The 20017-nt window shown below is 40.6% G+C and overlaps 1 protein-coding gene across 2 annotated transcripts in view; it reads right to left on the reverse strand.

Annotated features, from left to right (window-relative positions):
- CDH23 (cadherin related 23) overlaps positions 1-20017 on the reverse strand; it is a 1628602-nt gene that overhangs the window by 344535 nt on the left and 1264050 nt on the right. For both annotated transcript variants that reach the window (XM_082268007.1, XM_082268006.1), the window contains exons 33-35: positions 6719-6868; positions 6177-6305; positions 848-976 (exon numbers count right to left, since the gene is read on the reverse strand). In XM_082268007.1, coding sequence (XP_082124133.1) covers positions 848-976; positions 6177-6305; positions 6719-6868 — 408 coding nt within the window. The remainder of the gene's footprint in view (positions 1-847; positions 977-6176; positions 6306-6718; positions 6869-20017) is intronic.

A 20017-nucleotide genomic window follows, 5' to 3' on the forward strand; every position in this document is an offset into this window, starting at 1 on the left:
TGGTACGGCTGGCAGCATGACCAGGCCAAATAAAGGAAAACGTCTAAGAAAAGGAAACTAATGCAGCTTCTTCTTTTTGGAATGGAAACACACTATCTTGCATTGTCAACATTTCTTCTGGAAAAATTTTTTTTACATTAAAGTGTAACTCCACTTTTGTTGAGAAATAAACATTCCCCTCTGGGTGATCTATGTACATTGCAAGGATTATAACAAAATTTGTTGCAGATTCCTACCTTTTGTTATTCTGAAGAAGTCAGTGTTTGTTCCTCTGTGCTGAGTGGGTCTAATATGAATGATTTCATAATTATTTATCAGCTGTGGCAGCTGCAGGGCTGTAATGAGGAAAGCTACTGGGCCTGCATCCCTTTAGATGTGTTCCTATTGGGAGTATCTCACCAAAAATGACATTTTTTGTTGCAGGGGATGCCAAAAATCTGCTTTGTATCTTAGGAAGACTTCTGGGAAAATTGGTGAGCCAATCACACAAGCAGGGAATGATGTTTCTGGGGTGTGGTCAGTACACATTCTGTGTACAGAACAGCTCCAGGTAGCCATATTGCATTGCATTTTCAGAAAATACAACAGCTGCAGATTGAAAAGGAAAGGTCATTTTTAATAACATTCAATTACAATATGATTTGTGTCGCAATTGTATACGCTATATTGTTTTTTTCTTTATTTGCTGATTTTTTTTCCCCCTACGAAAGTGGAGTTACCCTTTAAGTTTTGCCGTATCTGTTCTGGGAAATTCTCTGCTTTAGAAGCCTGGTAATATTTTTAATTTACAGTTCTACCGTACTGAGGTCCACAGTCTGTAACTTTGCAGCAACATTTTTTCACATACCTCGTACACACTAACATTGTAACCATATGCGCTTCCAATAATAGGAGGATTGTCATTCACATCTAAGACGTTCACTGTTAGGGTATAGTCTGTTCTTCGAATTGGAGATCCTTTATCTGTTGCCTGAATCTAAAAAGAAATGATGGAGTTATTACTAAGACAACAAGTTAGAGCCATAGGTTTCTATAGAAAGTGGGTTCGATTGACTTCAGTATTTACATACAAATATCTTCTCCTATTTTAAAACAGAATACAAATTTGTGAGATATCAAGGTCTATTAAAAAAAAAAAAAAACTGCAATAGCACTTTTGGAAGTCTGGAAAGAAATTCAGTAAACATTCTACACTATTTCAAGCAACCCATCTATGAAATCTTATATCACGAGCACTGACTTTTTTTTAGTAATCACGATTCAGTAGATTGTCATCCAAGATCTACATTGGATATAAAAAGTCTACACACCCCTGGTAAAATGTCAGGTTTCTGTAATGTAAAAAAACTAGACAAAGATACATCATTTCAGAACTTTTTTCACCTTAAATGTGACCTATAAACTGTACAACTCAGTTAAACAAACTGAAACCTTTTAGGTGGAGGGAAGTAAAAGTAAAAGACTAAAATAATATGGTTGCATAAGTGTGCACACCCTTAAACTAATACATTGTTGAAGCACCTTTTGTTTTTTTTACAGCACTCAGCCTTTTTTGGTAGGAGTTCATCAGCATGGCACATCTTGACTTGGGCTTATTTGCCTACCCTTCTTTGCAAAAACACTCCAAATCTGTCATATTGTGAGCGCATTTCCTGTTCACAGCCCCTTTTCAGATCACCCCACAGATTTTCAATTGGATTCAGGTCTGGGCTCTGGCTGGGCCATTCTAAAACTTTAATCTTCATCTAGGGAAGCCATTCCTTGTTGATTTGGATGTATGCTTTGGGTCGCTGTCATGCTGAAAGATGAAGTTCCTCTTCATGTTCAGTTTTCTAGCAGAAGCCTGAAGGGTTTGTGCCAATATTGACTGGTATTTGGAACTATTCATAATTCCCTCTATCTTGACTAAGGCCCCTGTTCCAGCTGAAGAAAAATACCTCCAAAGTAGGATGCTGCCACCAACATGCTTCCCTGTGGGTATGGTGTTCTTTTGGTGATGTGCAGTGTTGTTTTTGCGCCAAACATATCTTTTGTAACTGTGGCCAAAAAGTTCAACCTTGGTTTCATCAGACCATAACACTTTTTTCCCACATGCTTTTGGGAGACTTCAGGTGTGTTTTTGCAAAATTTGGCTGGGCTTGGATGTTTTCCAAGAAAAGGTTTTCGTCTTGCCAATCTACCCCATAGCCCAGACATATGAAGAATACGGGAGATTGTTGTCACATGTACCACACAGCCAGTACTTGCCAGATATTCCTGCAGATTCTGCTGTAGACCTCTTGGCAGCCTCCCTGACTAGTTTTCTGCTCGTCTTTTTTTAAATTTTGGCGGGACGTCCAGTTCTTGGTAATGTCATTGCTGTGCCATATTTTCTCCACTTGATGATGAATGTCTTCACTGTGTTCCATGGTATATCTAATGCCTTGGAAATTCTTTTGTACCCTTCTCTTGACTGATACCTTTGAACAATGAGATCCCTCTGATGCTCTGGAAGCTCTCTGTGGACAATGGATTTTGCTGTAGGATGTGACTATAAGAAAAAGTCAGGAAAGACCTACTAGAACAGCTGAACTTTATTTGGGGTTAATCAGAGGCAGGTGCGTACTGACTCCCAGTTATAAGAGGGTGTGCACACTTATGCAACCACAATATTTTAGTTTTTTACTCCCCCCCCCCCCCCTAAAAGATTTCAGTTTGTTTTTCAATTGAGTTGTACAGTTTATAGGTCACATTAAAGGTGGAAAAAGGTCTGAAGTGATTTATCTTTATCTCATTTTTTTACATCACGGAAATCTGCCATTTTATCTGGGATGTATAGACTTTTATATCCACTGTCACTCAGGGTTTCTCAACAAGAGTTCCTACATGGGTTGCTGTGGGTTTCTTGTGCAATGAGCAATTTCTGCCACTCGGATATGTTCCCACTGGCATCATTAATCTTTTTAGCTATCTGTCTTCCCAATGACCACAAGCGTAAGGAGCACTCTTCCCAATGACCATCATACAAATGTATCATGAGGTGTAGATATATTAATTTTTAACAGGGGTTCCCCGAGACTGAAACGTTATTTCAACCGTTCCTCTGTTTTGAAAGGGTTGAGAAAGGCTGACCTAACTGAACCTAACAAAATTGTGTAATTTAAACTACTGTACAGAGAAAAAATTTGCCGCCCTTTTTCATGCTACCTTGTAGGGTATATGTACATGGTTTAGTTGTTCATTCACAAGGTAAGCAGAGATTCATGCTTATGTATGCTGGAGATTTCTTTTTTTTTTATAATTTAGGTTTTCCTGTATTTTACCTATTTCACTTTGGCTTATAAAGCTGCTTACATATGATCCAACATGACTGTCCATTACAAGCTTTGTGCTACATCCACAGACTGTTGGCATAAGCAGATGCTTATTATTATAGTATTAAAGAAGAAGTTTTGCCAAAACTTTTTTTGGCTGTACTTCTCCTATAGATCACAGGAATGGAGTTTGTCACAGACGGGCTAGGCTGTAAAAAGATCTCGACCCTACATTCTGAATCCACCCAGATGCCTGGACCGGAAGCTAGCTCAGCCTCTCAGCGATCCACTGGGAAACTGAGCCAGATGCTCCCGCCCCCTCCACAGCCCAGTTTTCCAGTGAGAACTGGAAGGGTAGAGCAGAGAGCCGGAGACTGACAGTTACCAGCTCTCTGCAGCCTAAAGACTGAGAACTGAGCGGCGATCACTCAGTTCTTGGTCTTAGGACCTATGGGGGATCAATGCTGCATCCACCTAGGTGGGTATTTTTTTCTTGTGAAACCTATACTTATCTTTTAAGTCAAAACAGAAGTTACAGAAAGACATTCAATCAGCCTCCACTTTTTAGAATATAACTTCCATTTTTATATTCCTACTTTTTTTAATTTTCATTTCCACTTTACTGTTGTAGCAGCTGTGCAGTACTAAATATAACTGTATAATCCAATATGAATCAGAGTTTGACTATGCTGTACCCTACATTCTGTAATTTAATAGATCTGGTCAGATGAACCACCTCCACACTAATGTCGAAAAGGATGCTTGTGATAAGTGACTTACTCATCCATATCAACATAATGCACTTTGGTGGGAGGGCAGGAAACATTATTTTAACCACTTTACCACCGGAGGATTTTGATGTCTTACAACCAGGCCACTTTTTGCGATTCGGCACTGTGCGACTTTAACTGACAATTGCGCGGTCATGCAACGCCGTACCCAAACAAAATTTATGTCCTTTTTTTCCCACAAACAGAGCTTTCTTTTGGTGGTATTTGATCACCTCTGCGCTGTTTATTTTTTGCGATATTAATAAAAAAATGCGAAAATTTTGAAAAAATAATAATATTTTTCTACTTTGACAGTTAAAAAATATCCAATATATAACATTTTTGTCATATATTTAGGCCAAAATGTATTTAGCTACATGTCTTTGACAAAAAAATTGTCAATGAGCATATTTTTAACCGCTTTAAGACCAAAACATTTTACCCCCTTCCTGACCAGGCCATATTTTGCGATTCGGCACTGCGTTAATTTAACGGACAATTGCGTGGTCGTGTGATGATTTACCCAAGTTAAATTTATGTCCTTTTTTCCCCACAAATAGAGCTTTCTTTTGGTGGTATTTGATCACCTGTGCGATTTTTACTTTTTGCGCTATATACAAAAAAATAGCGACAATTTTGAAAAAATAACAATATTTTTCACATTTTTTATATGAAATTCCCCCACAAATAATGTAAAAATCAAAATTTTTAACTTTTTTTGCCAATTTGTTTTCTGCTACATATTTTTGGTAAAAAAAATCGCAATAAGCGTATTATGACTGGTTTGCGCAAAAGCTATCGCAGCTACTAACTACGGGAAATTTATGTCATTTTTATTGTTTTCTAGTAATGGCGGCGATCTGCGATTTTTTTTGTGGGACTGTGACATTGCGGCGGACAGATCGGACCCTTGACTGACATTTTTGACACTTTTGGAGGTACCAGTGACATTACTACAGTAATCAGTGCTATAAATATGCACTGTTACTGTAAAAATGACACTGGCAGGGAAGGGGTTAATTTTATTGGTGATCAAGGGGTTAATGTATGCCTGGTGCTTACTGACGTGTGTGGGGGGAGGGGACTGTGTGACATAGGGACAGATCGCAGGTTCAGCTATGCTGAATCCTGCAATCTGACCCTGCCTGTCACTTAGGAGATCCGCCCGCTTTGTTTACACAAGCGGGCGGATCTTCACACTCGATCCCCGACGATCGGGGAAGAGCGGCGGTGATCACCGCCGCTCCTCCCCTGGCCCGACTCCCGCTGTAACTGAATACAGTGGGAGCGAGCCTCCGGCGGCGCGCGCACGCCGCCCACAAGGGGAGGAGTCCAGCGATGTAGGTCTACGTCGCTGGACGGAATCGAACCACTTTGCCGCAGTAGCACCAATGTGAGCGGCCGGCAAGTGCTTAAAGGCTAAGATCACCTTTACAGAACAAAAATGCACATGTTTTTTTAAAAAAATTGCTTTTAGTATTTTTTCCTGCAGGAGGCTGGAAGTATTACACTCACAAACAGTAGTTAACGGTTGAAATGTGGGCTCATACAGACATGCCTAAATACATGTGGAACATGTAACATGTTCCAAATCTGAACTTATCCTTTAAGACAATTCTAACGAAAATAATTTAAAGTTCTCCAGGAAATATCTTTGGGAAGGAGTGTGGGAGGTACATGCAATATGTTAATTTCAGCTGCCTCTGTGCTGTCCTGCACCAGATACAGCTTCAACACATTGGAAAAGAGATTGGGAAAAAGGGGAAACAGCACAAATAGCCAATCAGGTGATCTCCAGTGCCTACGTGCTAACAAGTTGCATGCTAACAGTAAGAGAAAGCAGACTGGCAGAAAGATGAGCTTATCAGTATTCTGTTACTTTTTCACTTTTATTAAGTGCTTTAGCAGGAATGTGGTCCAACTTAGACACTGCAGTGATCAGATAAGCGATACAAGGCAATTCCATATGCAAAGCTGTATACCTTATGGCTAAAATAAAAATTGAAATGACATCCACGGATGGATATAAAAGGGAATAAAAACAAAACATCCAAAATAACCTGCAAACAGAAGTTGAAAAAGTCTTAGTATTAGAAACAAATGCTTTTCTTACCCTTAACACATGCAGCTCCTGCAGTTCTCTGTCCAGGGACTTCATTAGGAAAACTTCACCATATGTGTCATTGGTGGTGCGGATTTCAAACATCCCAACTGCATTGCCACCTACTATGGAAAAGGCCACCTTTGACAAATGATAAAAGAATACATGTTTATCAAATGTGGCTTCCTTAATAAGAGCATTATATATAATATTCATTCTTACAGTATAAGAAGAGAGTCCTTCTAGGATCATGAATCATCTGTCCATTGAACAAAACCAGCAAGCAAAAAAGTAAACCTTTACTATCCTGATACACTTGCTTCAATGCTTTTCCAAGTCACTGCCCCAGAAAAAGTAATGCAGATCAGGAAAGTCGAAATAAAGTCAGAGGTCCTGATCTGAATACCTGATAGGTAAGTATCACAACAAGTGCATGACAGCCAGGCACCTAGCATTTTCCGAAGGTGTCAATAATGGCAGCCTCCGTGTACCCTAGTGATAAGTGCATTACTGCCCCCCAAAAAAAGTATCCAAAACACCATATATTTGTTTACCACGCCATTATTTCCAGCATCTGGGTCTCTAGCCATGACTAGAGCTATCCTTCGGCCTGTGGGACAGTCTTCTGCCACATTGACCACCGATTCTGATGTTGGATCAAATTGGGGGCTGTTGTCATTCTCATCCAAAACTGTAATCTGTACCTGTAGAGACAAATTAATAAATTCCATCAAACTCTGCTCTATTCCCACACTAAGTTTATCTGGCTATGAAAGGGTGGTCCTGACATTTTGTAAGCGAGCTATGCTGACCTTCTTTTAGTTATGCAGTCAATTATTTCTGGTGAGTTCAGAAGCCTTTAGCACATGCATTGGTATTTGAAAACTTGACACAGGTCAGAATTGATTTGAGGACACAATCATGGATCAATTATTTATTATCTTAAATTGTTTGGCACTTGGTTGGACTGTGAATAGGTGTCTTTTGTTTGGACCATAAAGGCACACAAATCACTTTAATTTGAAAGGCACTATCATTTGCTTGCAATGGAAAAGAGAAAAGTCCTGGAAGCCGCACATCTCTGCAAAACCCCGTAGGAAAGTGTATGACAGCCTCAGCCCAGGCTCCAAACAGGCCACTCCTCCAACGTGTTTCACTCCGCCCACATAAATTAGTCATGGCTAAGCTTCATGGGTAGAGTGAAACGTATTGGGGTCGTGGCCTAATTGGAGCCTGGACATTAGATGCATTAGATGTCTAGAGCTGGGACGAGCTCTGTCCTTGTCTGCACCCCAAGCGGTTGCAACATAAGAGACCTGGTGGAGCCATGAGCGGCAGCTGTCGGTTTAAATATTTAATAATTACATTATACGCTTGCACTTACATAGACTGGTCATAGAATAACTGAAATATTTGATGCATTGTATAACTTGTAATAAAAGGTCGCGACTGAATAGAGTATTTATGCACGGGGCCCTTTTAAAAATGTATATTCTTGCACAGCCGCTTTAGATAATAAATTAACAAAAAGAGGTTGCTTCCTGAAGCACAGGTTTTTCTTTTCTCATTTGGCCCTAAATATGACTAGGGTACTAAATATGGCTTGTGTCCAGTCTGCTCATTTTTACTACCTGTAAACAGCCACATAACAACGATCTGGAGTTAAGTAGGCATAACAGCCTTTGATTAACCAAATTATATAAATAACAGATAATAACAGTGTAAATGGAGCCCCAAGGTCCTATTAAGCATCAAAAGAAAAAAGTACCTGCATACAACTTAATTAGGCCGCCAGCCACAACACCACCGAATTGGAAACAAACAAATCGCAAATCCATCCACCCAACAACTGTGAGCCGTACCCATATTTGTCCCCATACAAACCTAAAAGGACCATGTACCCCGCTTGCTGCATGACGAAACAACACCAACAAAAACCTAACCCCCCAGCACCATAAAATGAACATTACATGCAGGGGGGGAGGGAAATTAGCTCCAACTCAGCTAATGTCCAACTAATGACCTCTTCAGACCAACTGCCTAACCACCCCCCACAGCTCCACCAGTTCCTAACCTGGACACCAATCAAGTAGGTCCCTGAATTTCTTTCAAACTAAAAGGGACCCCTCCCAGACCCAACCCCCTTTAACCCCTGTCATGCCAGCCATCCGTCTATCACCATCTTTGCTTTTTACTTCAGGCCTCGCTAGAACTTTGGTCCACAAGGACATGATCACCTTGACAGGGAAGGAGAGACAAGAGTCCATCTAAATAAAGGACCAATGTGCAAAGAAGCAACGGCATAGGTCAAATAAATAAAGACCTTGGCACCAAGCATTACCAAGCATAGGTAAGCTGAAGCGTACTACTGATTTAACCTGTCATGATGATGTGAAGGAATGTGATGAACACTTGTGAATTAAGCAAAATGTCTATTTTTCTATGTGTATTTTTCTATACATGTACATATCTTTTTTCTGTCTTCCTTACTCAAAATGGCCGTTACTAGATACCCCGCTCCATCGAGATGGAATGTTGTGAGGAAGATGGAGCCTTGGCACGGTGCCTTTAAGAGAAGATAACATTCATAAACTCGAAGGGGACTACCTTATAATGGACATGAATAATCAGAAAGCTGCAAATAATCAGTATTATGCTAATATTATACTTATGACGTACTAACATATGACACCGCCTACTAACTATTTAACTCGCTGTACATTAGAAATAAACAGGAAGTATCATTTACCTGAACAATGTGTGTCAGTGTGAACTTCTCGTGCATGCACTACAATTATTTAATTATTTAATTAGACCCAGTAGCAGAAATCTATTTTGAGCCTGATTGAGGCTCGCAAATTATTACAATGATGCAGCTGTATGTTCTGAGTTTTTAACAAGTCTCCCATTTCTTTCAAGTTTTGTTGTTGCTGGTGTTCTCTTATATATGTATAACATGCAGGACCCAGACAAGAAACGTGAACAACAAGGCACCGATAGAGAAAAGCAGATCATTTGGAGAAAACCCATGGAAAAATATTAAGGACATGCTAGCGGAAAAACAAACACCATGCAACTAGCATAGTCAAGCAGAGTTTCGCTGAGAAATTTCCAGAAACAATTACTCGCCATATCTTCCATCTGGGCTAAAGTTCGTAGGTTCACAACCTTAAATATTTACTTGTCACCTCAATTCTCTCCAACTCTTACATACAGCAAATGCATTCCTTGTTACACAGAGACATTGGCACAGGCAGCACTCCAAACTGTCTTCTGAGATTGGTCTTAAAGTCTAGAGCTGCAATTACTGCTTCTATTTTCCCATCTGTTCCTATGTGTTCATCAAAGTTGTACTGTTGGAGTACCACTGACAGAACATAGAATATGATTTCATTTATCTATGTGTATTTCACTGTATTTATATTAAACATGGTACAGCCATCCGGGACTTAAAGATGTCAAATATATAAGGAACGTCAGGAAAAATACAAAGCTTAGCAATAAAATGTAATATGATCAAAACAATGTAAGGCTTTTTTATTATGCAGTCATTTATAACGATATTAAACATGAGAGAAGGTAACAGTACTTTCATCAAAATACATATTAATAATACATAGATTTACAATAAAGCAAAATACAAAATAAACAAAAGCAATAATCTTTATTTTAATACATTTCCTGATTTAGTTTTATGGACAACTGTTTAGGAGACTGCAAAAAAACAAAGTGCACTGTAATCCGTTTATATAAGAGCCCTCTTGACATTTATGCTTCTAAACTTTCACTGTGTATGAACATTTATGGACTACACTCAATGCTAAATTCATGTATCTTGGTAAAAAATTAAATATGCTAATACGTTCCCTGTACTAGTAAAAGGTCACATATTTCAAATACAATTTTTACTTTGCTTTTACACTCAAAGATCTAAGACACAGAAACAGAAGTAAACATATTGTGCAACATAAACTTGCAAAAGTGACCACACTGAAAAACCTGTCCCCCAGGAAAAGGAGGGGGGAGAGGTCAGGAGTTCCAGTCTAATAAACCTATTATGCATTAAGAAAGTGTAATTACAGCAATATAAATTTGTGGGCAGTGAAAGATATATTACTGTTATTACATCAGTTTAATCAACCTTTAGACTGGAGAGATAGAAGCGTACGACATACGTCATGTCATATGCACCACTGCCAAGCTCAGTGTATAAGGGTTAATACAGATACACTCAGGGCCGGCCCTACCATGGGTCCCACTGGGTCTATTGGACCCAGGCGGCACTTTGAGAGGGGCGGCAAATTGACGCCCAAGATTTTTCTACCAGCAGTTTTGTGTGTCATCAATTTGCGGCGCATTACGGGCGGCATTTCCCCATCTCATACTGCCACCTGTAGTGCAAACTGATGAGTATGAGGAGGCGGGGAATGTCCCTTGTGTGATTGTGGTGTGCGCAATGACGTCAGACATCAGCGCACTCCAGCGACACAGGAGTGACAGGAGGACTGAGGACAGACAGTGGGTGTTTGGTGGACCGGTCTGGTGGTGAGTTATGGAAGAAGATAACAGTATATATAATATTTTCTACATTTTATATTAATATAAAATAATGGATGTGGAGGCCTTTTGGTGGGTGTGATTTTTTTTCTTTTTTATTTGGGGGGGGGGGGCAGGATTTTATTCTTGGTCCCAGGCCAACTGATCCAATGCTGTTCCAGCTGTAGCACCATTCTCTTCTCTTACTGGTCTTACAGGAGACACTGAGAGCAGCAGGAGCCATAGGGAAGGAGCACAGATGGGGCTTACCAGCACTGTGTGTATATGTAGATGCGCACAGCATGGATCAAGTGAATAGCCTGCCCTACGCGCAACTCGCAGAAGCGTGTGTAATTCACCCACAAAAAAATATAGAGTACATGTTCCTGCTGCGCAAAATGTGAATGGGGCCTTATGAATGCAACAGAAGGAGCTGCAACATGCAAAAGTGGGCAAATACACACACAAAACTCCCAGGTAGACATGAGTTAGAAAAAAAAAAAACACTTGGTGGACTAATACTTTATTGCAGAACTTTAACTTTTCTTAAAAAACCACCTGCTGACCGTCCTAAATACGTCATTATTTTAACCACTTGCCGACTGCTCACATGGAGCGTACTGCGGCAAAGTGGTTCGATATTGTCCAGCGACGTAGACCTACGTCACTGGACTCCTCCCCTTGTGGGTGGCGCACGCGCGCTGCCGGAGGCTCGCTCCCGCTGTATTCAGACACAGCGGGAGTCGGGCCAGGGGAAGAGAGGTGGTGATCACCGCCGCTCTTCCCCGATCATCGGGGATCGAGTGAGGAGATCCACCCGCTTGTGTAAACAAAGCGGGCGGATCTCCTAAGTGACAGGCAGGGACAGATTACAGGATTCAGCATAGCTGAACCTGCGATCTATGCCTGTGTCACACAATCCCCTCCCCCCCCACACACGTCAGTAAGCACCAGGCATATATTTAACCCCTTGATCACCAATAAAGTTAACCCCTTCCCTGCCAGTGTCATTATTACAGTAACAATGCATATTTATAGCACTGATTACTGTAGTAATGTCACTGGTACCCCCAAAAGTATCAAAAATGTCAGTTAGGGGTCCAAACTATCCGCCGCAATGTCGCAGTCCCGCAAAAAATATAGCGCAAAAAGTAAAAATCACACAGGTGATCAAATACCACCAAAAGAAAGCTCTATTTGTGGGGAAAAAATAATTTGGGTACAGCGTCGCACAACCGCGCAATTGTCCGTTACAGTAACGCAGTGCTGAATCGCAAAATATGGCCTGGTCAGGAATGGGGTAAAATCTTCCGGTCTTAAAGCGGTTAAAAATATGCTCATTGAGAATTTTTTTGTCAAAGACATGTAGCTAAATACATTTTGGCCTAAATATATGACAAAAATTAAATATATTGGATATTTTTTAACTGTCAAAGTAGAAAAATATTGTTATTTTTTCAAAATTGTTGCTCCTTTTTTAATAATATCGCAAAAAAATGAAAAGTGCAGAGGTGATCAAATACCACCAAAAGAAAGCTCTGTTTGTGGGGAAAAAAGGACGTAAATTCCGTTTGGGTATGGCGTTGCATGACTGCGCAATTGTCAGTTAAAGTCGCACAGTGCCAAGTTGCAAAAAGTTGCCTGGACGTAAAGCAGGAAAATCCTCCGGTCCTAAAGTGGTTAAAGTTTAATACCAGGGTTATGGCTGCACCTAGATACCATATTAAAATTTTCAGCAGCCGCTGCTATTTCTGCTAAAAGTGATCTGAGCAGCTGATTAGCTTCTGGATCACTTTTAGACCCCTCCCACCGCTTTCCGGCGGTTCTCAGGCTCATTGGGAAGCCTGAGAAGTGATCCGGTGGTGGCGGCGATTGATCATAGAGATTAGCAGAGGAAAAATGGCCTCCACTGATCTCTATGGCCTAGTAGGCCCGGAGTGACGTCACTTGTGTTTCACAGCTGACAGTTACACAATAACTATCATAGTTAGTCAGGTTGAAATCATCTAGTTCAACCAATAAAAGAGAAAAAAAAATCATACAATCCCATATACACAATCCTATACCCACAGTTGATTCAGAAGAATGCGAAGAACCCCAGCAAAGCATGTAAACAATGCTATTTTTTTTCTTGAAAGCGTTAGATCAATGCTTTTTTTTTTTGATCTGATACTTTTCATTGTAGAGAGATGTGTCTTATTGACCCCAAAGCGGATCTGTCATAGTTTGTTGTTGTCAGAAGACATGTTTACATTTCTTACAACAGCAATAAAAGCGATAAAAAACATTTAAAGGGACAGTGAAAAAATAAACATTCATAAAAAAAAAAAAATAATAATAATAATATAAAAAAAAAGCGTCATCGTCCTCCTATGCTCGTGCACAGTGGAGACAAATACTTAGGTCACGCCCCCGTGTAAAGGGTGTTCACACCAAAACATGCGAGGTAGTGCTGCAAACGTTATAGTGAGAGTAATGATTCTAGCACTAGACCTCCTCTGTAACTCTAAACTGATAACCTGCGTTACCTATGGAGATTTTTAAGTACCATAGTTTGGTGCCATTTCACAAGCATGAGCAATTTGAAAGCATGACATATTAGGTATCTATGTACTCAGCGTAACATCATCTTTCCCCAAAAAATGTGTTTGAAAAACCGCTGCAAAAATACTGAATGTCATAAAAAATTGCAACTACTGCTATTTTTTTCTCCATCGCCTCTGCAAAAAAAAAAAAAAAAAATAGAATGTTTGGGGGTTCTTAATAATTTTCTAGAAAAAATATAACAATTTTTCCTTGTTAACAAAAAGTGTTTGAATAGGCCTGGTCCTTAAAGCGGTAGTAAAGCGCAGCTTAAAAGAAAAAAAAAAAAAAATCCCCTGCAAGGCAATGTCACAATGTGCTAATATGCATAGCATACTTACCTTAAAACGAAGCCCTCCAGGGGCGCACTGTCACCGCTGAGTGAGCTTCCATCTTCTCCCGGTCTTTCTTCCAGGTTTTCGACCTCTGGTCACATGAGTGGACGAGGTAACGATGGCACGGGAGCCCTCGGCTTCGTCACGGAGCTCTGATGGTCTGGCATGGCATGCAGTGTGAATATCTCCTAAACAGTGCAAGTTTAGGAGACATTTATTTCACCTACAAAAAAGCCATATTAATGGCTTACCTGTAGGTACAGCTTTAAAAACTTTACCACTTTAAGTGGTTAACAAATTAAAATTGCTAGTAGGCCAGCAGGTTTCTACTCAATGAGTAACCACACTTGTTCAGTATCATGGATCAACTCTATGCTGCTTGTTCTACCCTTTGTCCCATACAGTTTAATGGGAGGATGCCCTCCCTGGATTATATGTTCTCCCTTTGCTCTAGGTTTCCCCTATGGCTGCAGGATTTAACATTACCTCCTGGAACATCAGAAGGCTTGAAAGACTCTGTTAAACATAGAGTTATATTTGACTTGCTCTCACATCTTGGAAGTTCCATGGCTTGCTTACAGGAAAATTGCTAGTACATACAGTTTTTGGGCAGTAGTGATGTTCCACGCCAAATAAAAAAAAATAACACTTGCCTCTTGCTCCTTACAATTGCTATTGTACACTCTCTGTGTGTGGCACACTCCTGGCATTTGTAGGATGCCGAAAACAAAGCTTGGTACTGGGATAGTATATCCAAAAGCAATATTTCGCCTGCGCTCAAGTGATATGCAAGAAGGTGTGTGGTCTTGTGCGGTCTTTGTAGACACCACCTAAAGTCTTGCTGCCCCCTCAGGACCAAGGGTGGCCAAATACACTGAAAGACAACAACAACAACAACAACAACAAGAGAAGGGCGAACAGACCTTGCACATTACCACTAAAGAGGTTTAATAATATGTGAAAAAACATCACACATTATACTCACAAACATATGAAAGTAGCACACATGTAAAAATATATTGGACCCAATCACCTCCATGACAACCAAGATATTCCTACAGTGCTGGGTGACATGATGGTATCCGCATATAGCTGGCTGATGCGTTTCGAGGGAGGACCCTTTTCCTCAGAGCCAAAACATGCTTTTGCTCTGAGGAAGAGGGTCCTCCCTCGAAACGCGTCAGCCAGCTATATGCAGATACCATCACGTCAACCAGCACAGTAGGAATATCCTGGTTGTCTTGGAGGCAATTGGGTCCAATATATTTTTACATGTGTGCTACTTTCATATGTTTGTGAGTATAATGTATGTTGTTTTTTGGATATTATTAAACCTTTTTAGTGGTAATGCGCAAGGTCGGTGCACCCTTCTCTTGTTGTTGTTGTTGTCTTACTGGGGTAGTATAACTGCAATGCACATACTGTTTGCAGGAATTGCATCATCAGTTGTGACCCAATGGTCAAAGCAGAGGGCTGCAGGAACCCCAGAGAAGTGGTGGAGAAGGTAGTGGCAGTAACAGTGAAGGACAGCCATGTACTGTCAGCACTGATGACTGGAAAACATAGATGTTAAGCCTATCATAATGTGCTAGTATTCTGCAAATACTACCTCATTATGACAAGAGTTGCCCACCCTCAGTCATGCTACAGTTATGCTTTAGGGCATATTCACACCAGCGGGCCACGCTGAACGCAGAACCTGGTGTGCGCTGTGAGTTACACCTCTGTCTAGAGTGCATGATAAAACCTGGTGAGAGATGATGCTGCCTTCTGATAACAGGTACACAACTTGTCTTCATCTTCAGTCCATAAAGTGACATTAAACCCAAAAGAAAAATCTATTAAAGTGGTATTAAACCCCAAACCAGGAATGTCATATATTGCAGCTTACCAATCATTATATGTGATGGCTGCATTCAGTTGTTTAGGCTTTTCCCCCTCTATTTTCACCTGGTAATCTGGCCAGTAACACACTTCCTGTATTAAAGTGCTCCCACTCTGGATAAAGGAGCACAGGGGCACTTTTTATCAGCAGCATTGTTAATTTGGGGTGAGGGGATCGTTAGATGTACTTTCAGATTTAGATACGCTAACAAATTGGAGTCAAACTCCAACTTACACTATAGTCACAGCAACAGTTTTTTTTTTTTTTTAGTGTAGCAGAATTCCCAGCTGTTGTGCTGGATATGGGTCCACCAGGGTTACCGCTAGCAACATCAGCACAGTTAGGCATATTCTCTAAGTGTGAGCACTGAGACAAGAATCAGTCCAGTATCTTTGGGTTTTTAGGTTTATTGAGAACTTGGATGGGAGAAGGGATGAGTGGGATACTCTTCTGGCTCAACTATACACAATATTAGGGGGACAACCATAAAAATGCCTACTGACACTGACTTGACGCTGGCTGAATGCCAGTCAACGCCGGCCGGCGCAAATGAACACTGACTTGCGGTCTGTTAGCACTGAACTTTCTTTTTGCACAAAGTCCTTGTAAAAGCTCCCTTAACACTTTCCCTTGAGGTAGCTACTTGTACATCTGCTGCAATGCTTAACACTTCAGGGCCCACACCGCCGCCCTCTTTACACACACACTTCTCTTCAGGGCTTAGACTCAGGCACCCTCTTTTTAAGCTTCCTCCTGGTTAGCTGGCTCCTGGGTCCCTCTGACCTTCTGGAGTGGTCCCCTATCCTAGGCAGATCCCTGGGCAGTTTACAGTACTCACGACTCTGCTTTCATGGAAACTTCTGCCCCAGCAGCTCCACTCAGTCCTCAGCACACTGGATCCCTCTCTGCAGCTCAGCTCAACCTTCTGTCCTCTAGGCCGACCGCCAAGGACACCTTCCCTCACGCTGACAGGAGGAGAGACAACCGTCACCCTCCTCCTGGGACTCTGCTTCCTGCCAAAGACGCCCTGTCATGTGCTACCCTCAGACTTATATCCTCTCCCAGGATGCACTGCTGTAGATCCTGCCCTCTGGAGTAGATACAAGCCCTGGTGTGCTATTGGCCAGGTTTCCTCCACTATCCAATAACAGCCTTCTTTGGACACAGTGGAGAGACTCCCCAAGCACAACAGGCACACCTGGAAACACATGACAGCCTAGCTGAACAATGAAGGCCCATCTGATAAGCAGACAGGGCCACCCATATACTTTTCCTAGCACCTTCCTAGGAGGGTGCTACAATAGGATTAAGTTTTTACATGAATAAATAAAAGCTACTCATTGTAATCACCCCTGTCAGTGGTAAATGGTTTGTTTCAACACTCTTAACCAGTGCTCCCAACTGCAAACCACTTGCTATGGGGGGCACTGGTGCTTGCTCGCTCCCAAGCTCTGCTCTATGCATCCAAAATACACAACCCTGTCCCCTGCTCTCTCCTCACTGGCTGTGATTGACAGTAGCGGGAGCCAATGGCACCTGCTGATGCCTCAGTCAATCAGGAGGGAGAGTCCCGAGACAGCCGAGTCTCTTGTGCACATCACTAGATCAAGAGGGGGCTCAGGTGAGTATTGGGGGTGGTGGGCCGTGGGGGAGCTGCACATAGGTTTTTTTTTACCTTTATGCATTTACAACCTTCAGTCTTTACAACCACTTTAACTGATACATTTGCTGGAGAGCCTGTTCCGTTGAAAAACAACAAACTTACTGGTTAGTTTGTCAGGTAAAAATAAAACAAAGGAAGCCTACAAAAGAAAACAAATGCAGCCATCACATCTAAGAATTGGTAAGCTGCAATATAATAAATGTTTGTCTTTGGGTTTAATACCACTTTAGGTTGCAGCTTACCTGTTCTTAGATGTGGTGGCTGCATTCATTTTCTTTTTTTAGTTTTTTTTCTTTATTTTAACCTGGTTATTCAGCCAGTAAGTCTGTTCATTTTCAACTTACCAACAGACCAAGCTGTCCAGACAAAGTAGCAGTTAAAAGATTGAAACTACTAGAACACGGGAAGATGTGCGAATTCCCCACTCCACTGGCAGTTCTTTCGTGCTTTATCCCTAACCTTGATATAAACCTATGGTTAAGAAGTGGTGTTGATAGTTTGAAAGATTTGTATAGCGACACAGGTATCTATTCATTTGAGAGTTTGACAGATCGGTATAAAATACCATCATCAGCATTAATGAGCTATTATCAAATACGTTCGTTTTTACAGAAGAATAATCTCACTTTATATCTTAAATTACCAACTACTATGTATAAATTGTATCAAGAACCAATGACTACCTCTAATGGTATTTCAATTATCTACGATATACTGAATAAACATAATATTTACTCTAAATCCACTACTGTTTTGAAATGGGAGAGAATATTGGGGAAAGTCTTTCCCGAAATAAGCTGGTTGAAAGCCTTTGACATTACATACATTTCATCCAAATGTATCAACCATTGGGAGTTATACCAAAAAATCTTGAATTTTTGGTATTTAACTCCTATGAAATTGTCGAGATTCTATTCCTCAACATCAGCATTATGTTGGAGAGAATGCGGTGAGCAAGGATCGTTATTTCATATAATTTGGGACTGCAGATCGATTAGAGCATTTTGGTACAGAATATTCTCCCTGGTATCAGAACTGGTGGGAAAAAATATAGTCCCAAACTCCGAAATGGCGATCCTTCACTTAAATATGTACGAGATTCCCCTGGAGTTCCGAGTAGTAGTTATGCATCTCTTATTAGCGGCAAAGCTTTTAATCACTAGAAGATGGAACTCTCAGGAGGTACCAACTCCATCCGACGCGGTTGAATTATTAAATCAACAATGTCAGATGGAAAAAATTGTGGCTACCTTAAGTGCAACAAAGAAAATGTTTGAAGTTAGTTGGAAATCATGGTTAAATAATAGAAGATGCATAGTAACATTGGAATAGGATTAAAGCAGCTGGGATAATATAAATATCGTTAGGCAGTTTTAGACTTGCTTTACCTCCCTCCATAAAAATTAATGTTAATTGAGAGAGATTTTAAATAACGGTATTCTAAATATGGTAACCCCCTTAGTGGGAGTCAAAACTATACTGGAAAGAAGGGGAGGAGTGGTTGTTTCCCCCTTTTTTTTTTTTTTTTTTCCTCTCTCCCTCTGGTAGTATAATGTTATAACTGACAAATTTACTGCAACAATGTTGTTTTTGTTTTTTCTACTGGATTTTGTACTATTTTTTTGTGGTTTGTATATTATTTTGGTATGTGAAAAATTAAAATAAAGAGATATTGAAATTAAAAAAAGATTGAGACAAACCATTTAACACTGATTCTAGATTGTAAGCTCTAACGAGCAGGGACCTCTAATTCCTCCTGTATTGAATTGTATTGTAACTGTGTTGTCTTCCCTCATATTTTAAAGTGCTGCGCAAACTGTTGGCGCTATATAAATCCTGTATTATAATAATAATAATAATAATAAAATAATAATGGTTCCTAAAATGATCAGCTTTTATTTATGTAAAACTTTATCCCAAAAAGGAAGAAAAACACTGTTGCTGTAAGTAACTGTTTAAAAGGTGTTAGTTGGACTTCAGCTTTAAAGTGGTTCTAAAATCATAACATGAACATTCCCTGCATTAAGGTAAAAATGTCCCAGTAGCAGTATCGCCCCCTCACCACCCTAAATATTTGTTTGTTCTAGCGTTATACCCATCAGTAACAGCATCTCCTCTCTCCTGGCATTCATAGGACACAGAGGCAACAACAGGAGCCATTAGCTCCTGGTGCTGTCAAGCAAATCATGTTAGCAGGGAGTGGGGGGGGGGGGCAGTCTATGTGTGTCTATGAATGCTTACAGCCCAGCTCGGAAGCAAGCCTGTATGTCTGCCCCCCCCCGAGCAAGCAGCTTTCTATGGTGGCAGACACAGAAGAGGAGGAGCAGAGTGTGCTGGAGGGGACTCCAGAAGAGGAGGTTGGGGGCTGCTCTGTGCAAATCAGTTGCACAGAGCAGGCAAGTATAACATGTTTGTTATTTTAAGGAGAAAAGCAGCTTTAATCATTAACAATAATTACAATTAATTAATAACAATTCTTTTTTTCAGATCCTCAGAGAGTTCTTTGCCATAAGACGCCATGTTGAACTTCCAGTGACCAGTATGAGAGAGTGAGAGCGATAACACCAAATGTAACACACCTGCTCCCCATTCACACCTGAGATCTTGTAACACTAACGAGTCACATGACACCAGGGAGGGAAAATGGCTAATTGGGGCCAATTTGGACATTTTCACTTAGGGGTGTACTCACTTTTGTTGCCAGCGGTTTAGACATTAATGGTTGTGTGTTGAGTTATTTTGAGGGGACAGAAAATTTACACTGCTATACCATCTGTACACTCACTACTTTACATTGTAGCAAAGTGTAATTTCTTCAGTGTTGTCACATGAAAAGATATAATAAAATATT

The sequence above is a fragment of the Pelophylax lessonae genome (genome assembly GCF_965119305.1).
Source record: "Pelophylax lessonae genome assembly, chromosome: 9".
Classification (NCBI taxonomy): Eukaryota; Metazoa; Chordata; class Amphibia; order Anura; family Ranidae; genus Pelophylax; species Pelophylax lessonae.